This window comes from Marmota flaviventris, chromosome 1 (assembly GCF_047511675.1).
Source record: "Marmota flaviventris isolate mMarFla1 chromosome 1, mMarFla1.hap1, whole genome shotgun sequence".
In the NCBI taxonomy this organism is placed as follows: Eukaryota; Metazoa; Chordata; class Mammalia; order Rodentia; family Sciuridae; genus Marmota; species Marmota flaviventris.
In genome coordinates, this window is record NC_092498.1 from 56240326 (window position 1) to 56264343 (window position 24018).

The window sequence follows — 24018 nt, forward strand, 5'->3', positions numbered from 1 at the left end:
TACAGATGATTTCCAGAAAGACACTGTTCTGGGAACCGTTTTTAGAGAGCAAGTTATTTGTGCCTGATTTTATTAGCATTATATCTACCAAGAGCCAATTTTCACATTGCTCTGCTTATGCTTTAGGTCAAGATTCAATACATCACAACAGCACGAGGAGGATACATGAGTCAAAGGGCAACAGAAATTTAATCAAAGCGTTTGCTTCCTCTCCATGCATCACTTGCTCACAAGAATGTGGAACCCATAGTAATTTCTTCTCCATCAGTGAACATGTTTTGCTTGTGACCATTTACAAGTATGCATGGGTTCACAAATCCACATGTATAACAGATTAATAAGTACTGCTAATTATATTTCCTCCCCAAATGACTGCTAACCATGCAAATGAGAAGTGCTAATCCTGTGCGGTAGAACTTTAGATGACAGCCAAACAGCCCAACCACACAGCTTGTGAAGGATTCAGCATATGCACTTCAGAAGATGGTGGAACTGACATTTTCCCCATCCATAATTTACCATTTATATTAGAGTGCAGTGGTAAATTATAAATTATGTCGTTGGGCGTGCGGTATTTCCTAGGTAGGAAAGAATTTATACAGAGTAACTAAATCTCGATGCCGAACAACAACAAAAAATAGCCATAAAAAGTGCTAACAGATTATTTTACAGAACCAAATTGTATACAAAATGTGCCTGGGAATCAAAGCCAAAGATAATGATCATGGGGTTGGGAACTGAGCACTTCTGTTTTACATAGATGTGCTGTGTCATCAGGGAAAAGCCCTCAAATCTCCCCACCTCCTCACCAGTAAAGGATTCACCAATATATGGGGACGCAAGACATTGAAAAATCCTTTGAAAACCTGGAACCACTATTGCTTTATAAATGACAAGTTGTAAGGGACCTCTGCAGAGGGGAGGCACAGCTCACCTTTTCTTCAATGGGGCATTTTTCTTTGAGCCAGTGATTCAGGACTTCATCTTTGAATGCACCCGTGTTGCCCACTGTGCTTTGCTGGATTTTGGCAATTGTTGTCGCATCTTTCACGATCTCGATCATTCCTACATTGAGGATGAGGAGTTTGATGGAGAAGGGGGCCTAGCGCTTGACCCAGAGGGGGAGCAACTTGTTTTTGTTGAGTAGGGAACAGAGAGGACTTTTTTTTTTTTGTATCAGGCATTGAACTCAGGGGCACTTGACCACTGAGCCACATCCAAAGCCCTATTTTGTATTTTATTTAGAGACAGGATCTCACAGAGTTGCTTAGTGCCTCGCTTTTGCCGAGGCTGGCTTTGAACTCTTGATCCTCTTGCCTCAGCCTCCCAGTTTTGTGTTTGTTTTTAAATAAATGAGAGGGTTGTTTTCCAGATCTGTGCTTTTTTTTTTTTTTTTTAAGAAAGTTGTATGGGATATTCTTGCAGTATCCCTCAATGCAAGGGGAAAGGATTGGTTTTGATCAGCAGTGAGTAAAGGCAGTTATGTGCTGAGAATAACCTACCTCACCCAGTGCTCTGTGCCTTTTCCTTTTTAAATTATAGGGTCAAATGTAAATGGTTTTGCACTGTTCTCATATCAGAAGCTTATATAAAAGTATGTTTGACTGAAACTAAAATATTAAATGTCTATAAAAGTACCTAAGAGTAGAGTGTGTAATAGTTTTAATAATGTGAATTCTGGAATTTAAAAATAAGTGACAGATCTTTCTGTCTAATTTTAAATGTTATTTGTGAGAGAAAAATTTAATGTGTAATGAAATGAGTTAAAGTTTAGAGGTGAAGTAAAGAGAAGGGAACAAGTTCTTACTGAAATCATTTCCATGTACAGTCACAAGGACTTGAATCATGCGTTCAAGTATTTTCAACATATCCATATTAAATTGAGAGGCACATTCACCAGCCTGGGAACATTTTCTTCTTCTTTATATGGATTATGATCCTATTTTTTCAGTTATTAAATGCCTACACCAAGGGAACTATGATCTTTTAAAATTAGCTGAGTGGTATATTCATTTCCTGAGGTAATCACATACCTATTTTGTCCCCAGTTGAAATGCAACCATATGGCAGAAGGCACAAATCCAAAGATTCAGTCTCCCAAATGGACTCCATGATTCGTAGAATCTGGGCATCAAAACAGAAGAGTTTCTGTTATATATGTGTGTGTGTGTGTGTATACACACACACACACAAGTGTATTTACTTCATATATATTTTTTATCCTTCAAAAAAACAGCAGTCTTATCTGGTAACACAAAATATCTAAGTAAATATAAAATTTTTAAGTAAAAACTACTTTTATTGATCATCTTGGTACTCTCAAATTTCCCCTCATTGCACATCTGTTAATTTCAGTCTGAGATGTACTTTGGATTTCCTCTGGAGTAGGTTTTAGTCATGTTTGATTATCTACCTGTTCAGTATGTTCTACTCTGCCATAGATATTTTCCCACCATAACTCTAATATCCTGACACATATCTATTACTCTAATATCCATAAGACACTCAGGCTAGACCTAAATGACAGTAACAACAATGATGATAATAATAGCTAACATTTATTGGGTGGTTTTTTATGTGTGGTTCTTGCATTAACCTCATATTGGGAATATGATTATTATTCCCTTTCTGCAGGTGAAGGAACAAGACTTAGAGAACTTTCCTTTAGCTGCCAAACTTGTCCCTCAATAATAAACCAAAGGACACAAAAGACAAGAGCAAACTTTCCCTCAAAATGAGAGAAATAACAGACAAATTTTTGTGTTTTTGAATTGCTCATCTTTGAACAATTCAAGAAATCTTACAGATTAATTTGAAATTGAATTAACCTGAAAAAGAATTGAAGGATTTCTTTTTCTTTTCTTTTTAAAAATATTTCCTGGAGGAGACTGGTAGAGGAAGGGATCAGAGGGAGTGAGGATGGAGGAAATGCGAGGTTCTGGGGAATGAAACTGAATAAATTATGTTATGTGCACGCATAAATATATCACAATGAAATCCAAGATTATGTGCAATTATAATGCACCAACAAAATTAATAAAAAACAATGAAAGGAACTAGAAAAAAAAACACTTCTTGGACAATGCTCATACAATTCTTGACAGAAAGCAAAGCAAGGGTATTATTGGTTCCATGTTAGAAATAAGTAAAAACAGAATCTTAGAATTGAAAACATGATCAGTTCTTAAATAGCTTACTTTTAAGTTAATAGGATTTCTCTATTTCAAATAAACCATATTAAGTTTTAGAAATTGTTACTTATACAATGTTGAGCAAATAAAATCTAGGGAATACAACTTTACAGATTTCTGAAGCTAAAGTTTATACAGGTATGTCAGAAAATATGAAAATGATCAGCATCGATACCTTGGCCATTCAGCTTTGCCCTAATAACACGTTCACTCTGTACAGTTTCTCTTCCCCTGTTCATCTTCTCTCTCCTTCCCATCAAATCATTCTCTTGAGTTTGTGTATGTGCATCAGAGGGAATGTATCTAAGGAGAGTGCCTATGAGTGTGTAGATATGTCTATGAATAAACTGGGTGCTGCAGATTTATGTGGTTACATTTGATGTTACAAAGCTCAGAAGGGGGTGTATGAAAAAGAATCGAGGTGAGGGAGGTGTATCTGGTTTCTTGGGAATGTTGGATGTGCATCTTCAAGAAATGGACAGAACAGTGATGCTCATGGGATTGGGTATCTAACATTCCACAGCCATATTCCTCACACTAAAACTATATTATGTAGCTTCTGAATAGTGTTTATCATGTGAAAGAACAGAATGGGAATGAAACTGGTAGAAGGAATGTTTTAAATCTAATACAGAATTATTTTTTCAGATAATTGAAAATGTTTCTTAACATCAGCCTACCTGTAAAATAAGCATGTCTTGGCGCAGATCATCGCCATGTTTGAAGATGATTCCAATTGTTTCATTGGAGAGGGCTGTAGGATCTGCACATTTAAACTCAAGCCACAGGGGCTTTTTCTTGGAGGCCATCACTTTACATTTTTCAATCTGTAAGAAAGCGGTCACATGTTTCCTACATGCGCTGCATACACGTTGTGGAGACACAGATTCTCTGGCAAAGCCTCACTGTAAATAACCAGGACAAAGTCCTAGGTGGGAAATGATTTTCAGTCTTTGGGGAAAATGCAGATGTTCTCACCAAATCTAGAAATGTTTTTTTTTTTTGAGGGCAAATTCACCACAGTTCAACCAATGGTTCCCAAACTGTGTTCCAAGGAGCTCAAGGGTCTATGGAGATGCTGATGCCATGGAGTGTGACAGATTCTGCCCTGTGCTTCTCCCACAGGACACTGGTACTCCCACATTCCCTTTAACCCAGAGAAACTTCACTATTATCTATTTATATGTTTGGCCCCCCTCTAAGATTTAGCTTTAAAAAAAAGAGTTCTAACGCTACCACAGTGTCTAAAAAGCTATTATTGCAGAACCAGATGCAATAGGCCAAACAAGATAAAATTTAACAGAAATTAATGGAAAATTGGGCAGTCAAGTACAACACTCCTCTCTCATCCCTCCACCTGACACACTGAAACAAATTTAAGGTAGAGGAAACGTGATTTGGCATCATTCAAAAATCAAAACTAAAACCAAACAGCATACAAGTTTCAGCCAAAGGTGAATTCTCCATGGATCAAACAATTTTTATTATATTTTATTGGTTCTTTTTAGCCATACAGGACAGTTGAACCCATTTTGATATAACCATACAAGTATGGAATATATCTTATTCTAATTAAGACCCAGTACCTCTCCTTCTCCTTCCCTCTATTGGTCTTTCTGCCATTTACCCATAGTTATTTATTTATTTATTCATTGTTAAATTAATTATTTGTGGATATACATACATGGTGGTGAAATTCACTGATGTGGTCTTTAAAAAGAGCAAACACTTTGAAATCTGTATTAATATATCATAATTCCCAACAAATTCTAGATGGACAGTAGACGATATATGCTTTTTCTATAGGGCCAATTTACTAGTAACTGCATATAAAATTAGTGATGTAAGGGAGGAAGGTTTTCCTTTCTTTGCGGTTTAACCATGATAGGAGTTGCTTTCCTGTCACACACAGCTATAGGACTAGGCAAAATATATGAAATAACTCTTTTCAGACATTGGTGGCAGGCAATGGATGTCTGTGACCCCTGAGAGAAGGAAGACAAATAAAGTGAATCCGTTTTATTGCATCAGTTGACTGCTCAGGACCCTTTTGAGGCTAGACAACAGAGAAAGGCAACCTAGACTGAGTCCATGGGCAAGCAGTCTAGAACATAGCAACTGGAGTCTCAGAAAGAGAGGACAGGAAAAATATTAGTTGAAAAAGTACTAAATGTGATAGGCTATCAACCCCCAAGTCAAAGATTCAATACTCTCTTGGAGACTCAACATAAAGAAGGCACATCAGATTCAATTTTGTGAAAACCAGTGATTAAATAAATCGTAGAAGAAGCCTACAGAAAAATAAAATATATGTTATATAGAGACAGTTAACGATAAGGACAGAGAATTAGCATCAGAAAATATGCAAGCCAGAAGAAAATGAAGAAGAAGAAGAAGAAGAAGAAGAAGAAGAAGAAGAAGAAGAAGTCGTCATCAATCTAAAACTCCTCATTTAGTGAAAATATTTTTTAAAATGAAGATATAATGAAAAGTTTTTAAGATAAACAAATGCTGAGAGAATTTATTAGCAGCAGAACTACATAAAATGTTAAAGGTCAAAGGGAAATGATACCAGCTAGAAAGTCTGGGTCTATGCAAAACAGTGAAGAGTAGCCCAATGGTAATATGGGGGAAAACATTTTAAAGTGGCTTAATCTTTTAAATCTATTTTTGTTTAAAGCAAAAATAATAACAATGCATTTGGGGGTTTATAACACTTGTAGAAGTTAACAGCATGACAAAAAAGTACAAAGAATTGGGAGGAGGTTAATAGAAGTGTACTGCTATAAGATTCTACATGTTCACAATGTGGTTTGTTATTTGAATGTAACCAAGGGTGTGTGGTGTTGATCTGAGGACAGATATTTAGATTAATGGGAAAGAACAGAGAGCCTGTATGTAGACTTGCACAAGATTTGTGACTTGAAAGAACTTTTTCCATAATATTTCTTAAAATGTACCTTGATTATTATAGTGGTCATATGGTAGCATATGTTTGTCAAAACTCATTGAATTATACACTTAAAATGCACAAATTTTATTGTACATAAAGGATATCTCCATAAGCTAATCTGAAACAAGATGGAAGGGAAATTACCTGGTTTTGAAGCTTTCAGAAGCTAATGATTATTATCAGAAGTTCGACCATGGACTCTCCAGCTTCCCTGTCTCTATATAAACATCAACTTTTAAGCACTGGACCCTAGAAAGCACTCCAGACATTGCAAGACATATAAACCACACATAAACATCCAAGTGATACCTACCACCAGGGTTCCTGCTTTCAGACCAGGATCATAGGGAACTCTAAAGCTTTTTGGGAGATTAGAATTCTGCAGGGTTTCAAGCTTTTGCTTCAGTTGTGAAATAACTGTAATTGTCAAAAGCACAAAAAAGTTATATGAATTCAAGAAATTACCAATATTATCTACAACATTTCCTGAGGCCATATTTACTTACAGCATTCTATATATTTGGTCTGGGGTGGAGCAGGAGAAGATTGGGTAGAATCCTGCCTTTGAGGAACTAACTACTTGAAGTGGCAAGATAAGTTAGGCTTGCTGTGACAATATAACCAGGCACATGTTTCACAGTGGGGGATGGAAATATGTGAACATTTGTGGGATAGCACACAAATGCTGTACAGGATATGGGGAGGAGTTTCTGAGGGTAATGATAAGGACTTAATTCTAGTCTTCTTTCCAGCATGTGAAACTTTGAACTGCCATCTGATTTGGGGAACAGACATTTGAAGACAATATTAAATAGTTAGGTTAAAGTTCTGCAAATTCTTTTCAAAAGAGGAAGTTAAGATGTGTATAGAAGATTGATAATCTCAAAAATTTCAAGGCAAAATACATAAATTAAAAATTACTCTATGTACAGCAGATAGAATGGAGGCCAGCACAAACATAAGGTTAATATTATTACTGTTATCATTTTTAGGAGATAGCATTATTTGTGTACTGTGAAAGGGTCAAAGGGAAAAAGTAGATATTTAAAATATTCAAAAGTTTAAAATGTGATTAGGTACATGAGTAAGTGTCTATCATGAGGCACAGTACTAGGTCTAGGTGCAGAAAATCAAGAAATATTCCCTAGTTTCAAGGTTTATACAGCTTATCGGGTCAGAAAGGTGTATTAATGACCATGATTTAATGTGGTATCAACCTGAACTTATGGGACTACAGACAAGAAGTGGTTAAATTTCTTAGGGCAGGCACAGGACTTCTTAGGGTAGGGATAAGAGGACATTGGAAGTGGCTTCATAGAGGAGGTGTCTTGTGTGTGTGTATATATACAAAGGATTATATATATTTATAAATTATTATACATCAATATATAATATGTTACATATTATCTTAATATATAATTCATATAACATATTAATATATAACATTATCTATTATTATATACATATATTACTCTGAGATATATGTATGAATAAATGTAAAAATATTTAACATAACTCTTCCAGAATTTATTACCTTAAAAGACTGAACATTTAAAAATGACATATACATTGAAGATAGGGAGGAAAAGGTAAAGATTTGAAAATAACTACTCTTCTATTTTGTGTGTGAAAGTGTTCTTCAAAATTATACCTGACACTACATAATGATTTTTAATTTTCAAAGAGTTTAATGTTTGTTATCATAGCTTTATCCTTAACAATATATGTTTAGTTTTTAAAAGTCATTAACTTATAAAAGGAGAACTTGAAATTACTTACTCCATGCAGACAAGAGAATAAAAAAATGTGTTCTTGGCTGCCTTTAGGAAACTAAAACTTGGCTTCCCAAAAGAAGAATCATAATGATTCTGGCATTTGGAGATGAAGGCATTTGGAAAGAGAACCAGGAAAATACAGCCGCTCTACCTTGGGAACTGACGTCATACTTCTCAGCAGAGAGTGACTTAATATCAATGGTGACTTTTTGTAACATCTCGATGACTTGGACCTGCTGGGTAAAGTCCTGCAGCATGGCTGTGCCACAGCCCCTCAGATAGGCTTCCAGGATCACGGCGAATCTCTGCTGATAGTGCCTGGACTGAGCGATCTCGCTTCTCAAGAACCAAAACAAGAAGTGACCGATTCTTTTGTTCTGAGGTAGGTACAAGAAGGTTGAAATTATTATGACTAATGCTCTAGGTCTGTCGGTCAATTCTCAGTGACCTAAAATGTGACGCCATTATCAAGGTGGAAGTACTTACCCTTAAGCCACGCTTCAGCAGAAATCTTGCCAGGGCACTGTCATGGTATGGTTCAAATTTGACGGCCTGAAGGAAGAACACGTTGGCATTAGTAGGACTGTATTCTATGTTGGTAGGTCAGGAAAAAGGAAATGGAGAAAAACTGGCAATGTGCTTGAGTGGGTCTTTATGGCTAGGGAGATGAGAATCCAATGAGTCACTTGAATCCATTCTTCTAGAAGACTCTTTGGACCAGAATGAACCACTTCCTTAGGATCACAGAGTAGTAACAGAAGTGGGATTAGAGGCCAGACGTCTTAGCTCAGAGTCACATGCTTTTAGTAATTTCAGAAGTGGAGGGGCAGGGGCATTGGCTCCATTAGGGGCTGACCTGATTTATAGGTGGCAGAGAGGAAAGATGGAGATGGCTAGAACAAACCCATGAAATAGAAGAAAGGAGACTTGCTATATGAAAAGGACAATGGCGATTAGTGCATTTAAGGAGAAGAATGTTCTTTAGAAGTGAAAATCCTAAAAACCCTAGAGCTTTCTTTTCAGCATCTCATGGCAAATCGTTGAGCTGTCTCACAGGTTCTCATTGCAAGTAGACAGCAGGTCTAGATCAATCCAGAATAGTCACTACCTGCTGCCATGCTGTGTATATAGAGAGCTTTTACTTTTTCTTTTTTCCCCAGAAAAATCCCTGCTTTTATGTGCTTCCTCAGGTAGAGCTTGCTTTTCATCGCTAGGATTTAGTATTTTTCATGTTGTTGGTTGATTTTTATTTCTTTTGCCATGTTGGAGATCATGCATGCTAGCAAGCATTCTATCACTGAGCTACATCCCAACCCTTAATGTAGAGAATATTGACTTAAGTGATAGCTCTAATTGCTGAAGAAAAAAGAAAAAACAATAAAATGAAAAAAAAATTAAATCTCAATGAGTACAGTGCCTCACACATGCCAGAGCTCTTTACCACTGAGCCACAACCCCAGCCCTCCCATAAATATTTATAGTGACAGTTTGGAGTCTAAATGTTTGTTAAATTATTTTCTCTACTTCTTTATAGGTTTAAAATAGTTCATAATTTTTAAACTAACAAGCATAACTGCATATATAAAGTTAGAAGGTATATCTGAGGTGTAAAACTGAAGGAGTTTTAAATTGAATATTTCAGAGTGTTTCTTTTCCAAATACAAACAAGTCTGGTTTTTTCCCCCTAAGGAACAGGAAGAAATTCCCATTCTAGTTAATATTTTGGTGCCTGGAGTTTTCTTAGTAAGATTCATAATTCTTACTCTGGGTTTACAATTTGGAAATGATAAATACTAACCATAATGTTTCAATTATAACCCATGCTTTCGAAAATGTTCATGGGTGTGGTCAAATAGGTACCATGATAGCTGTATCTAAGTAAGGCCTTAATTCTGAGAATGTGGTTATTTAGCCACTAGTACTTACTTTAAATACATTTTAAGTTTCTAAACTGAACGTGAGTCTTTCTGACCTTTGTGTTTCACTTCTGTAAAGTCAGCTAGGAGACCATTTTAATTAGGAATGAGTCATTTAGTCTTATGTGAAAATGTCTCAAATAGTTTTACAAATGACTACTCTTCTTCAAATTTAAGACCACAAATTCAATGTTAATATAACTTATTGACCTTTCTCATTTAAAACGTTTCTAAGAAGAACATTATTTATCCTCTAATTTGGGAAGGTTTACTTATAAAAATGACAATGAAAAATAATTCATAGTAGCCTAGGGATTTAGAATAATGGATATACAAATTTGTTTGATGTTAGTTTTGTCATGGAGAGTCAGAACATTGAGGCTCCTTTAATTATTCTAAAATTCTCTACTGTTATGCCAGTATCTGAACTAGTGGGCCGAAAAAAAATAGTGGCCATATTTAATAGATGAAAGTTAGAGCCAAACGTAACATTTCAAGTATCTGATGATGGAAAGGTGAAGGTTCAAAATTGAGAATATCCAAAGTGTTTATCAGAAAATTCTAGGGACTTCCCACAAATATTTTTAAAAACAATTTTTTTTTTAGTTGTAGATGGACACAATACCTTTATTTTACTTATATATTTTTATGTGGTGCTGAGGATCGAACCCAGTGCCTCACACATGCCAGAGCTCTTTACCACTGAGCCACAACCCCAGCCCTCCCATAAATATTTATAGTGACAGTTTGGAGTCTAAAATTTAGCCTGACTTATCCTAAAGATCTTGGGGCAAATATAACTCCGGACTATGTATGCCTGGATTACTCAGTTGAAATTAAGCATCCCTGGCCCCCTTTTTTTCTCATAATACTCTGTTGTTTTTCCTTGTCACAATCTGTTATTAAACATGTTTGTGTATATACTCATTTAATGTCAGTCTTCTCAGTATGGGTTGTTAAATTAATGAATGGACATGTCTGGGCTCTAAAATGAAATTTATATTCCAATTCCTTTATTTCCTTATCTTTTCAAACATTACAACATAATTTGAGAACTGCTAGAGTGAGCAGGAGAACTGCTGCTCCTTAAGTCTTTAACTTCCTAGCTAAACCTCAGAGACATCACTGAGCCTCTCAGGGCCCCAGGGGACATCATGAGAACTGGAGTGGAAACATAGCCCTGGACCTGTCTAAGGAGAGAAGCTTTCAAGACTCTACCCAGCTATGAGCTGTTATTCTATGAACTAGAGTACTCATGGGGTGGGGTGGGGCGGAGAAGATCTCTTTCAGCTCACTCTTTGCTGGCAGTGACAAGGGCAGGGCTTGAAATCAGACCTCCTACATTTGAATTCTGGTCTGCTTCTTTCAAAGTATGTGATCTTGGATTGCTTAGCCTCTTTGTTCCCTAATTTCTTTATGCAAAATATGCAAATACTAATTTGACCGCTATCATAGTCTTTGGGAGAGTTAAATGAGATAACACACAAAAAGCATGTAAATCACTTGGAAACTTGACATAAGAAAACATTCAATAGGTTGAATCTATCCTTAAAATAATAAATGAGAACAAAGTATTTCCATGGGGCCAATTTTCCTACAAAACAAAATATCATACTGATGTCTTTAAAATGCTTGTCAGCAAACCCTTAAAGACAGTAAAATAATAAATGGAAGCGTTTACTGCTTTTTGAGGTGGCTTCATTAGATCTGTTTTGACCCATCATGAAGCTCAGAACAAAGGGTATCTGATAACAACTGAATGGGGTGCCTGTGTACATGCAAATAAATTCCTGAGGACAGTTCCCTTGATAAAGCCAACATCCCCTACCTGCACCAGCTGCAGCAGGTAATGCAAAACATCATCATCCTCCAAGCTCTCCAGTTTCTGAACTGCAATGGCTCTGACATTTTCATCTGAAAAGTTGCAGTCCAGGAGCTGCATTGTTAACCCAACATCCAAAGCACTTTGATCCCAGACCTCCCTTCTGGCTAACAGTTGGTATGTTTTGGCCACAATTTCTTGCTGTCCCCATTTCACTGAGCTAAATAGCTTAGGATATGCTTTGGGATGCTTCAGGCTTTCATATCTAAAATGCCAGAGCAATTCTTTGTCCTCTGCTGTGAGGGGATTAAGTGGATCAGTGGCTATGATTGCCTCTAGTTGCTTTCGAAGCTGGTTGGGCATTTCAGCTCGAACTCGGTCACCTTCGGGGTCAGGAGTGGGCCGATGCTTAGGCAGGGCTATTGGGTGACAGTAATTGTCCAGAAGAATGGAGATGGACATTGAGTTCTCTTTGTCTGGGTTGGTGGCGGATGTGAGCTTGTCCGCATTAAAGCTCCCTTGGTCTTCTCCCTTCCCAGATATCTGCCACATGTGGAGCACATATTCCCCATGGCGCAGGAGGAACCTGTGGTCTATCAGTAGCAGGTTTACATAGTAAAGAAGCTGAGCTTTGCCCTTGGACTCTGAACTGGGAGTCTCTGCAGAGGCTTTGCCTGACAGTGCAGGAGCTTTGCCACAGAATATCTGGAGGTTCAGTAGAGCCCCTTTGGGCAAGTCTTTGATTTTGATACTGAACTCGAGCCATACATTCCAGAGCACCTCCTCTGTGAAGGGTTTGGGGCTGGTTCTCCTTTGACAAAGAACTTGCTGCCCATGCTGGATGTTTGCTTCCACAAAAACTGTGAGGTCTGCATTTCGGGGTAGGACAGGAATATCAATGCCTCTGATCTTGACCCTGAACTTCCTGTCACAGTCCCACAGGGATACAGTAAACACACTCTCATGATCCTTGCCATGGATGGTCAGCTGCTCATGGTAGCCGGTGACTCCCGTGCAGTCATCTACCAGTGGCCACTCTTCTTTTCTCACCTCGTCCAGGGCTGGGTCCGGAGGCCTGTCCAGCACTAGGTGAATCTCTTCTCCATTCTTAAGGCAGTGCCTAACCCATTGGAAGTTCTTGATGGGTGTTTCACCAACCAGGTACTCATCCCGGCCACAGACACGCAGCACGAAATCCTGCTCATTTTGGCTTTCGGGGATGTCCATCAGTGACTTCTTTTTGGCCATCTTGGTGAAGAAACTCTGGAGGATGGCACCTGGGGTGTCATCAGCTGAGACCTTGATGGTCTGGCTGGTCGTGCTGCGATGGATGACAATGAAGATGCAGTTGTTGGTAATCTTCCTTGACAGGTACTCAGGGAGGGGCTTGGATGTCACCCAGGGGTGCATGGCGTAGAGCCTGGCATCGCGACTTGCCACCTCTGCCATGCGAGGTGTGACCAGGCGGCGGCGTGTGAACTCCAGCTCGTCGTCATGCACGTTGCTGATGTCAGTGACGTCGTAGCCGATGAGGGCGGTGAGCTGCTGCTGGAAGGCCAGGGTCTCCTCGGAGGGCGCATGCCGCTGTACTACGTGGATCTGACCTGGGCTCTTATTCAGCATCTTCCAGTACCGCAGGCAGTCCAGGGTCTGCACCACCTGGTACTTGTCATAGATCTCGTACCACTGTCCCTTCTTCTGGTAGAGCAAGATGAAGTGGTCCGGACCCAACCGGTGGTAGAAGTCCGCGGCCACACTAGTCTCCATTGAGCGCAGCCATACCTGGGCTTTCATCTGCTCCACGTTGCCGTGCCCCGCCACGTGCAGCAGCGCAGTTTCAGGAATCTTGGTGTCCCGCTGGCTGGTGGGCAGCACAAACTCAATGGGGATGAGCTCCATGGAGGACAGGCTGGCCGCCACACTGCGTGGCTTCATTCTCCGACGCCTGCGGAGGTTGTCCTCTCTCAGAATCACCGGCTGCTCATAGTTCTCCAGCTCCATGCCCTACACAGTCTGGGGGCAGAGAAACAGAGGCCTTGGTCACAAGAAACGCTTTTCCCTTTCTGTTTCCTACAAGATGGTAGAAGAGAAGGTGTAGTAGATTGACATGCACCCGAGGACCCAGAGGGACGGTGTACTTCAAGTTGGTTGCAGCACAGCTTTTAAGAGCTTGGGCCTGCCAGTTAAGGCATGAGAATCTTGGCCCGGCGGCCACTATCTATTTAAGTGACTTGGACTATTTAATTTCTGAGCCCGTTTCTAATCTGTCAGATTGGTTGGTAATACCTCAGAGGGTGGAGGTGAAAGTTACATAAGGAGGTATACATTTTTGTATGGACAGTGGGCCTATGATTCCCACTCATCAATCATTTTCTCTACTTTTGTATGTATTTGAATTTTTTTTAATTAAAAAAGAAATATTCCAAAGAATCATCTAGTACAGTGTCTGACTTAATAGCTCAAAATGGTAATTTTTGTTAAACATACTCAAACATACAGATAAGTAAAACAATACAGTTAAGGATCAAGTTCAAGTTTGCAAGGTGCAACTGAAACATCTCACTTTAAAAACAAGCCCTAAACTTTTTCCTTTGTTCAGTCTCACACTTCTCCTCTAACCCAGACACCTTACCCAACCTCACTTCATGTTCTCTATTTTCAAACTGTCTGGACCTGCTACTCCCTAGTCAACTTCCTGTCTTTCTTTTTTCTTTTCTTTTTTTTTTCTTACCTCTCCTCTAAGAATGGTAGTCATTTCATTCATAAAATTCAAAAATACCAGAAATAGTAAAGTTGCAATCAAGACCATTTAAAGGTATGTAAAATTTTGAATCACGAAATGTGTAAGTGTTCTAGCCATCAGCCCTTTTAGATTAAATTGCCTAATTTAAACATCTAACATAAACATCCTAATATAAACATCTACTAGGCACTTTTAACTCTGTACCAATTCACTTGGTCTGGCTCTGCTTTTGATAGTGGAGGGACCCCAGAATGGGAGGCAAAATTTCTGGACTCCAGTAACCTACTATTTTGACCCTAAATGATTACTTAACTTTTTTTTTTTTGCTCTAATCTTTCTATTACTATGGCAAGAATTCACAAATATACTCCCAGTAAATTATCCATTTTCAACAAGCATTTAATGAAAACCTCCTCTTGACAAAGCATTTAAATATAAATATGACATACCATAGTAAGAAAACCTTCTAATATTTGAAATTCTATAAGTATTAAAATTGAAAGAGGAATAATTAGGTATTTTAATATTTAATATCACTACCTGGTAATACCTTATATTCTAAATAAGACTCACTATTGAAATAAAAAACAGTTTCTCAGAAAATATCATTCACTCTTAAATAACTAATATTAATGAGACTCATGACAATTTATTCCCTTAAGAAATAGTAGGGGAATTGATATATACCAAAAAGATGGTATATGTTTTTGATTAAAAGCTAAGAAAGTGAGTTTCATTAGTTCTTAAATTATGTTAACTTAAGTTAACTTGGCTTAACTTATTTTTAGAGTCAATGTTCCCTGCCTTAAAATATAATGAAGTTATACTTAGTAAATGAAATCAAGACAGTCCCAAGGAACTCTCTCTTGTAACTTAAAACACCCATTTTGAACTTTTGCTACATTATAGAATAAGAAACAAAGAAGAGAATTGTAAGGTAGATTGCTATTGACACTAACTTGAAATGAAACTGGCCAAGTTAGGCAGCATACAAATACATGGCCATATCTCCTTCAGTGATACCAAACAGGCTGAGCAAATACTCACTGGATTTCTTCATGGTTGAGGCTATGATGTTTTCTTCTCTTATAAAAAGACGTTAGAAACACTATAAGTTCAGTCATTTCTACATGCATTTGTAAGAATATGAAGCCTGGTTGGCAGAGGCTCCCAGGCCCTCCCTCTTCCTCCCAAACAAAAACAAAAAAGAATCCATGCACCTGCAAACTATTGCCGGAACCTTGTGGATATCCACAGTCTAGGTTGGACCAGACAATGAAACTCGGACATCCAGTGGTAGGATCATCTGAAGAACCGACAACAGTTCCAGATAAAAATATTCTAGCTGAGAAGGAAGTGTCTCTATTTTGAGTCAGACCCAACAGAAAGCAAAAAATAGAAGGAAGCAATACCTGATAGAGCAGCGGAGGCGATGATGCTGAAGGATCATTTGTTTAATTTTTGAAAACAAAACAAATTCAAACCTACCCAGTGTGCCTCTCAACTCTTCCGCTTTTCTGGGGCTCCCTTCATATCCAGATGCAGAGGAAGTGTTGCAGTTACCAGGAAGGAAGTTTTAACCAAGTTGATTATAAGTGTGATTGCTCATTTTAAAAGTGTCAGAAATGCATTTCCTGCTATAGCACAGAGACAGCGAGGGAGAGCGAGCGAGAGAGTGAGCAGCGTCTGCCTTATTTTCTTTTTACTCTGAATTAATTTTTCAAAACTTGTGATAGACTGAGACAAATTAAAATTATAGAGATCCAAATAAGAAATATACATGAGACACAAATAAATGAAATATTTTTGTGACTAGTTAGAAGTAGATGAAAAGGCCTCACAGCTGCAATCGTAGATAACTTGTTGGGGAGAGTTGTAAGAACTGAATTAGACCTGTTACTCTTATGGAAATTCACATAAACTCTGGTTCATGAGATATAACTGAGGGATAGGGGAAGAGAAACCTAGTGATCTAGAGGACTGAGTTATCAAGCTGGGCGTTTTCAAAGGCAGTGTCTGGGAGCTCACTTCCTCAGTGTGGTGAGAGATTTCTCTATTTTTTTTTTTTTCAGAGAATTTAGAGCCCAAAATATCATGGGCTCAAACTGAAAGTCCTGCAGAGTGTGTGTGTGTGTGTGTGTGTGTGTGTGTGTGTGTTGGTGGATGTTGAGGGTGGAAGCTTACTGTGAACAATGGTTGCTTGACTGAAGACAAAATAGGAGGTTTCTTGGTATCCTTGGGAAACAGGGGAGCTGAAGACTGCCATAGAGGAAGGCCGGCAGTCAGTGGGAGATGGCTTTTGGTTCCCATGGGAATGCAGAACAACAGAAGAGTCCTCCTAAGTCAATTTTTAGAGCAATTCCATATCCTCCAGATTAACTCAATTTCTTCAAGGACCCCCATGCCCACTTGGATCCTGAATGAGGAGTGCTCCTTCCTGTACATCCCAGGGTTCTAAAGTTTATCCTCCAAGTTGGGCTTTCATGGACTATAGTTGGGCTTTAGAAATAACTAGAAGAATGGAGTTGGCCTCCTAAGTCTCTTGGAAGTATATGATTAAGAGTTCCTTGAATTACTCAGCTATCAAGATAATTGATTGTTTGACCTGTTCTGTGTCTTTTCACATAGAACCCCTGAGATCTTTACTTTTTGATAATACTCCAATAATTGACATCACCAGGTGAGACACTTAATTCAAAAGTTGCCTCCCAAATATTTAGAGGGGACTTAGCAGCTTCCCAAAGTATATTCCTATATAAGAATATTCCCTTAGGAGGCTGACAGCTTTAGGAAGCTCAAGACTTTTTTTTTTTTTAATTTGGTTTGAGGGAAAACCACCCCTCTCTTGTCATCAAGTCACAATGTAAAAGCTTACCAAGCTGTGCTTCACTGTGTGTGGGACAGTTCATGGGAGTCTGTGAGGTGGAACGTGGGTTTTGGATAGGAGGGTTAACCTCAGAAGGACCATGAGGTTGGCCAGTTCTGCCCCCAAGCCATTCTTTCCCTGGCCTGCTGACACTAAACACACACACACACACATACAAGCGCACGCGCGCGCACACACACACACACACACACATGTCTTTTCCCAGACGTGCTAGACTCAGGCTCCTGGGTCTCCTTGCTTCTGAAGGAACTATTCGGTTAAATTCAATTATGCAACTTTGTTGGTGGTTTGAAATTAAAACTACCCTGATCTTCCCCCAATCCTGATATAGCCACCAAAATTTGACTATACGTAGTGAGAGTTCCCAGGGAGAAGTAAAGGTCAATGTCTCCATCTGGTATGTGGGTATTTACATCATGCCAGGGTTGTCTTCATTAATAAGAATATTTTATTCCCAGAGTTTTTAGGTTAGAAGACCCCCTAGGCCTCATCATTGTTTTGTTTACTAATATGTTTCTTATTTTTCCCTTCTGTGAATCTCCATGAATCTAGCACGGTATTTTACATATGGTAGATATGTAAGTTATTTTGGTTAAAAAAAGTAGAGTCTGACCTTTTATATCACATTCAACCATCATACAAATGACAAGATAGAACACATTAGAAAACAAAAGTGTGATAGGAAGTGTCCATGATAGAGAAAAAGATAAAGAATTAGTTGTTTGTGCAGTTGGGCATGGTGTCACATGCCTGTAATTCTGGGAGCCAGGGAGAAAGATGATATATTTCAGGCTAGTCTCAGCAACTTAACCTTAGCCATGCCTTAGTAATTTAGGAAGACTGTCTCCAAAAAATAAGATATAAAAAATAAAAATAAAAAAAGAAGCCTGGGGATGTAGCCCAGTAGTAAAGTACTCCTAGGTTTAATCCCCAATATCCCCTCAAAAGAGAATTAGCTATTTGCTATGAGGAAGGCTCTTTGCAGTGACCTTCAGAGAGATTATTTATGGTCTAATTAGAGAAACAAAACACGCAGATGCATTTCTTTTCATCATGCAGTTGAAAAAAACTGTGTGCCGTGTGATAGTACATATAGTCCCGGTGGTTTAACTATATTACATAACTGTCATTATGCAATCCAAAAGTTTTATTGGAGGAAGTAACTTCTGGTGGGATTCTTAAAGTTCTATTTTAAATATGGAGGGGAAAGCCCAGGATTCAAGGCAAAAGTAATCACAAGGCAAGTCAATACCCTAGTACTCCAGGCCAAAAGATATTTGGGGATAGTAAACAAATTAGTTGACTGAAATGGACAGTTTGTGGAAAAGAGAAGAAAGGGCTATGGGGAAAGTATACGCTTTCCAGACTTATCTCTTGGCACATATAAATGGTAACAACATGTGTTGGCACATTGGGGCAAACTGAAGAGGCTCCTCCTAGCATGCAGTAATGCCTGTACCTCCAAAGGCTCCCCAAACCCTTGGAGTACATTGATTGCAAAGATCTTTAACTGATCATTGTTCCTGAGTGGAATAGCTGTCTGACTTAGTCATGTGGGTACCTCTCAGCTTGAAAAAGCACTAGATCCATCTTTTCACATTCTTTAGCAGGTTGTTTATAAACAAACAAAAATGAAAAAAGGCATTTTAATCTAATACAGTTTAGCTCATATTCATGCCTTGCTTTGTTGTCTGGGCACAAAAAGAAACCTTTTTAAAGCTGTGTATCATATTTTCTGGCCTGGATTTGATAAGATCAAAGAGAAGCATCTGGTATTATAGAAGCACCAGCATCATTCATCTTTAGGTGTAACATGTGCCAGTTCATCTCTCTCAGCTTCTTCATCTACCAAAAGGATAACAACCACCCTACTTATCTTCTAGGAAGTTGCTATAAATCTTCAGTTTTCAACGGAACAAAAACTTATCTAGCTGTACTATGAAAGATATTGTGTAGATGCTCTAGAGGACATGCAATTCTGGGTGTCACACATCAGCACAACATACAGAGGAAGAAGAGGCCAGGTCATCTTGTGTGCTTTTTTTTTCAGAGAAAGAAAACTTTTCCCAGAAGCCTCCTGGCTTCCATTATGGCTCTGGCTAGAATTGTGGCAAGTGCCCATCCATACCTCAGTCAATCAATGGGAAAGTGGATAGAATTATGAGATTGGTCTTAGCTATTCAGAATGTACCCCCTGCATTCTCAGCTGGCCAGGGAATGTTATATACCAGAACAGAACGTCAGGGCTCTGACAGTAAGAACAAAGGCAGCCTTGGAGACCACTGGGGAGGCAGGTTATTAGCCTGTGGGTAGAGAGGAGCACTGCAAATTCTGAGAAAAGAGGCTACAGGAAATCAGTCATTGTCAACACAACCGCAGGAATCTATAGCCAGGTCCAGGTGCCTACGGAACATTCTACTTCATTTTCCATTCTTATTAGCAGACTCTGGCCATTCACTACACTTTTCTTAGATTTCTCTATTCAGTTAATTTTTGCTAACATAGTTTAGGAAGCACTTCAGAAATTTCCAGAAATGTTTTTTTTTTCCTGTAGATTGACTTTTAAAAATCCAATTCCTTATGTACGTTGGACCCTTTATGGCCTATTCTGCTTCATCTTTCAAATCACCTCCACAATGGAATGAAACTGATCTCACTCTTGCTGGGCTCCTCTGCATTATGTGCTTCTGTGTGCTGCTCCCTCTGTTCCCTTCCCTCCATTCTTCATTCTCCTCTACCTTTCTTTCTCTACTCCCCTCAGCCATTTAGTCAACTCCTGCTTTTTCAATAGATTGAGTGACCTCCTCTGGGAGAGATTTCTGGGTTGGGAAAGCATAGGGTCAGGACCACAATAATAATAATCGTGTCATCACCACAAGCACAAATTTTTTTATGGCTCTTTCTATGGGTCTTACATAGTTCTGAGCACTTTAAAACTTATTCATTTAATTCTCATATCATCTCAAGGAGAGGATATTACAGTGATCCTCATTTGCAGACTGAAGCATGGCACAGAGAGGTTACGTGGCTGTCCTGGGTCCCACAGCTTGTCAGTGGCAGTCATCATAATGCTCCTCCCAGGGTTGAACAGCTGTGCACTGGGCTGCCTCCTACACCAGTCACTTGAGAGACTGCTATGTTCATTATTCCTCTATTACTCGGGGCTCTGCGCATATGAAGATAGGGCCTTGATAGGTCACTTGTATAGAATGTCTCCTTTTTGGAAAATCTTTGCATTTACAGGAATATTGAGTGATATTCCCAAAGTTGTCCAGACCAACCAAGATCCAGACAGAGCCCTTCCCTTCTATGTAACCACCTGACCTAAAGCCCTGCAATCTCCCTCATTTTTAATCATCAGAATGGGGAACTTGGGAGAAAAATAGTCTGTGGCGTGTGGAACTTGGGAAGAATCCCACTTTAACTACCCTAAGGTCTTGCCTGCCCTTTATTGCCCTTCTGTTGATCCAATCTATTAGTTGTCCTCAGGTTCTCTTATTGACTGAAATTTAGGACCAAAGACTGCTGGTACCATGTCCTTGTGAGCAAGAACTTCTGCTTTATAACGACTTCTCCAGACCCATTTCTGGGGCCCTGGTTCGAGTTATCTGCAGACTGCCAAGGGTTTTTATGTCTCTGCTCACACACCTACACAGTCACCTACCTACCTGCCTCGACCTCCTTTCCCGAGTATGATGCTGCCAGAGAGGAAGCAGTAAGGGAGGGAAGTTCCCAAATCAAGGATGGCTCCTTCCATCATGGGGTTTTTCCTGTTCGGGTGCATTGTAGAGGGTCCAAACCTCGAGGAAGACTTAGGGGACCAGTTTGGATGGAGCCTGCTCTCAAAGCTCTGGTCCTGAGACCTCAGGTGACATTATAACATGGGAGTTGCTTGCAACATTGCTCCTTCCTAAGCCCTGTGTTCTCAGCTTGGAATCTGGCAGGAGTCACATCCCGCTGGAAAGAAGCCCAGAGGATGCCCCGCCTCTCCAGGTTCAGAGAAAGGGCGCAGAGTGCGGGCCCCGCAGGGTCGACCCGGGCTGGAAGCGGATGGTGGCGCTGCGGGAGCGGTCCTCTTTCCTGGCCCGCGGGAGGGCGACGCCTGGGCGGCCAGCCCATAGCTCTGCACAGCGCGGTGCGGCAGACGGTCGGGGACCTCGCGGCCCGGCTGCCATTCACCTCTGCGGGCACCTGGTCGACCCCCAGCCAGGGGCCTCAGCGGGACAGGGACCTTCTCTGCGGGTCTTGCCCTGAGCTGTACCTAGAAGCCCTGTTCGCCTTCAAAGCCTGGCCGACGTTTTCTGGAATTACCCTTTGTGTGAAGCTGTTTAAGCACAGCAGACTGTTTTGCAGATCGGGAAATGCCTTGTTGGGTGTGTCCCGGTGAAGACTTGGGTTCCCCGAGATGTGTCCCCCTCCTGTGACTGTGTCCCATTATTTTTTAAACAGATGCCGGGGCAGTCTCCCTTCCCAGTGTCTTTTTTTTTTTTTTTTTTCTCCCCGTCTCTGCTTTCGCCTTCTTCAAAAAATACTATGTAAGGGCTTGAAGGGGAGGGGTTTCTGGGCGGCTGGTTCTGTGGTTTCTTAATGGGATGCTGACTTCACGGGCTATTAATTTGCAAAATCCATCAAACTGCACATGTGATGGCCACTTTTCTGTATGTATGTTTCATGTCAACAGAGAGTCAAAAAAGTTTTGCCTAAAGTTATTTTTACTCAAAAAAAAAAAAAAAAAACCCTAAAAGTTAAGCTATTTCTTATGCTTTCTTACACAAGATTGTTTTCCCGTGTTCTTGGTAGGCTCCTCTCTGTGTGAATCTTGATGTTTCAGGGACAGGCCAGTTCTGGACTGTTGTGTCTGCCACTCACAAGCTCTGATCTCTGCCCATTTGCTCATCTTTCTGTTAGCTGGAGGGCTCTGGCCTAAGCAGAATGTCATAAAGGAAGCATGGTTACCTTCAGACTCATTTGGAAGGAAAGGGGTCCTCCCCTTCAAGCTGATGTTGTGGAATTGCGTTTACTTATTCATTGACTTGAGCATTCATTCCCATTTGCTCACAAATTCATATGACATTTATTAGCATATCTTTTATGTGCTGGCACATGAAGTTCCTGTCTGCAAGGAACTTGCTACTTAGTTGGACAGTTTGCCTATCATCATCACCAAGCCTGGAACATAGGATGTGCCCTCAGAGCTGTACAGGGAAAGGGCTGTAGGCGTTTGGAGCAGGATGCTGTCATTCCCAGCTGAGCCTTCCAGAGGGAAAGCCTTGGTGAGAGTGGCAAGGAGAGCGGTGATAGAATTCGAGTAGGCAGAGGTGATGGAAAAGAGCTTTCTAACAGAGAGAATTGTGTAAGGCAGTCAGAGCTTAAAAGAACTAAGTTCACCTAAGAAAGGCCAAGAGAGGATGGCTTATGGCTAAGTCATGGGGTTCCTGAGAGAACCAAGGCAAGAAGCAGAATCTTTTTTTTTTTTTTTAATTTTTATTTTTTTTTTAAGAAGCAGAATCTTTATGTTGTTAAATTGTTACAAAGAAACAAATTGAACAGGGTGGGAGTGGAAGTAGGGGGCCTCTTACACTTACACCAAAGCCACCTCTGTTTGCTTTCTTAAATTAACGGCTTTGTTAAGGTTTACTTAATATACCGTGTGTCTGTATAGTCCCTCCCCAACCTTGACATAATTCTCTGAGACGAATATATTTGTTAGCATATGCCACGTGCTAATCACTATAGCAACTCTCCAAGTGCTCTTTCTCTCTCACCTTGCTGCTTAGTGCACGTAGGATAGGGGAGATGCTGTTCTACACATTTATTGGAAGCCTCCCTCCCTCCAACTGTGGTTCTGCTCTCCTCTTGGGCCTTGAGTCCTCCATTGAGTCTGAGAATGACTCACACCTCATACCTACTTTCCATCGGCCAAAACTCTGATACATAACCCATCTAACCATAGGGGTGGCCAGAAATAAAGCCTATTCATATGTTCACAGGGACAAAGAGAATAGGTTTGTCATGGGAAGTTATACTCCATGTAGATATAATATGTCAAATACATTCTACTGTCATGTAAAACTAAAAAGAACAAATAAAAAAATAAGAAAATAGGTTTGGTAAAACTCATAGCATTATGGTTACCATGTTATAGATAATAACACTTCAATGAGGACGATAAAATCTAAGCATTATCATACATCTAATTTCATGTATCATGAATTATTTGTATCATGAGACATTTAGAATATGACCCTCTAGCCTGAGGCAGTCCCTGATGTGATTATATCTTGTCTATACATTGAACTGTTAAAATCCTGGGTTCTTTTGTAATCATAGTTCAACTTAATATGTTACAACAGATTAAGGGTCTTTTTGAAAAAATGGGCTCCATAATATTTTATATCAAATTTTATAAGGTTAATTTTTACTCAGTGGGATTAAAAACCTTTGTAGTGGAGATTTTGTTGAAATCAAATTTAAGTGATATAAAAAGATCATTCACTAAATATAATATTTAATTTAAAAATGCTTCAAAAATGACTATAAACTTCTTCATTATATAAATATCAGAGAAACAGAAAACATTTCATGTAAGTTTAAGATACAATTTACCAGTGACTTTAAAATGAGATATAATTTTTAGGGTTTTATACATAGTTGTTTAGTAAAAGTAAATTATACTTAATTCTTTTTGTCTTTCTTCATGAAAGCTTTCCTCCTCCCTCAGGGATTTTATG

General features: G+C 39.4%; 1 protein-coding gene across 2 annotated transcripts in view; it reads right to left on the reverse strand.

The window, feature by feature from the left end:
- Positions 1-15884, reverse strand: part of Pik3cg (phosphatidylinositol-4,5-bisphosphate 3-kinase catalytic subunit gamma) — a 33109-nt gene extending 17225 nt beyond the window's left edge. Inside the window, exons 1-8 of one of the 2 annotated variants that reach the window (XM_027926393.2) lie at positions 15813-15884; positions 11664-13670; positions 8406-8471; positions 8071-8296; positions 6458-6561; positions 3872-4018; positions 2034-2124; positions 935-1065 (exon numbers count right to left, since the gene is read on the reverse strand). In XM_027926393.2, the coding sequence (XP_027782194.1) occupies positions 935-1065; positions 2034-2124; positions 3872-4018; positions 6458-6561; positions 8071-8296; positions 8406-8471; positions 11664-13658 (2760 nt within the window). In that variant the 5' untranslated portion in view covers positions 13659-13670; positions 15813-15884. Of the gene's footprint in view, positions 1-934; positions 1066-2033; positions 2125-3871; positions 4019-6457; positions 6562-8070; positions 8297-8405; positions 8472-11663; positions 13671-15447; positions 15683-15812 lie in introns of those variants that run through there. The other variant, XM_071613011.1, reaches the window with a different exon arrangement.
- Between the last annotated feature and the right edge of the window lie 8134 nt (positions 15885-24018).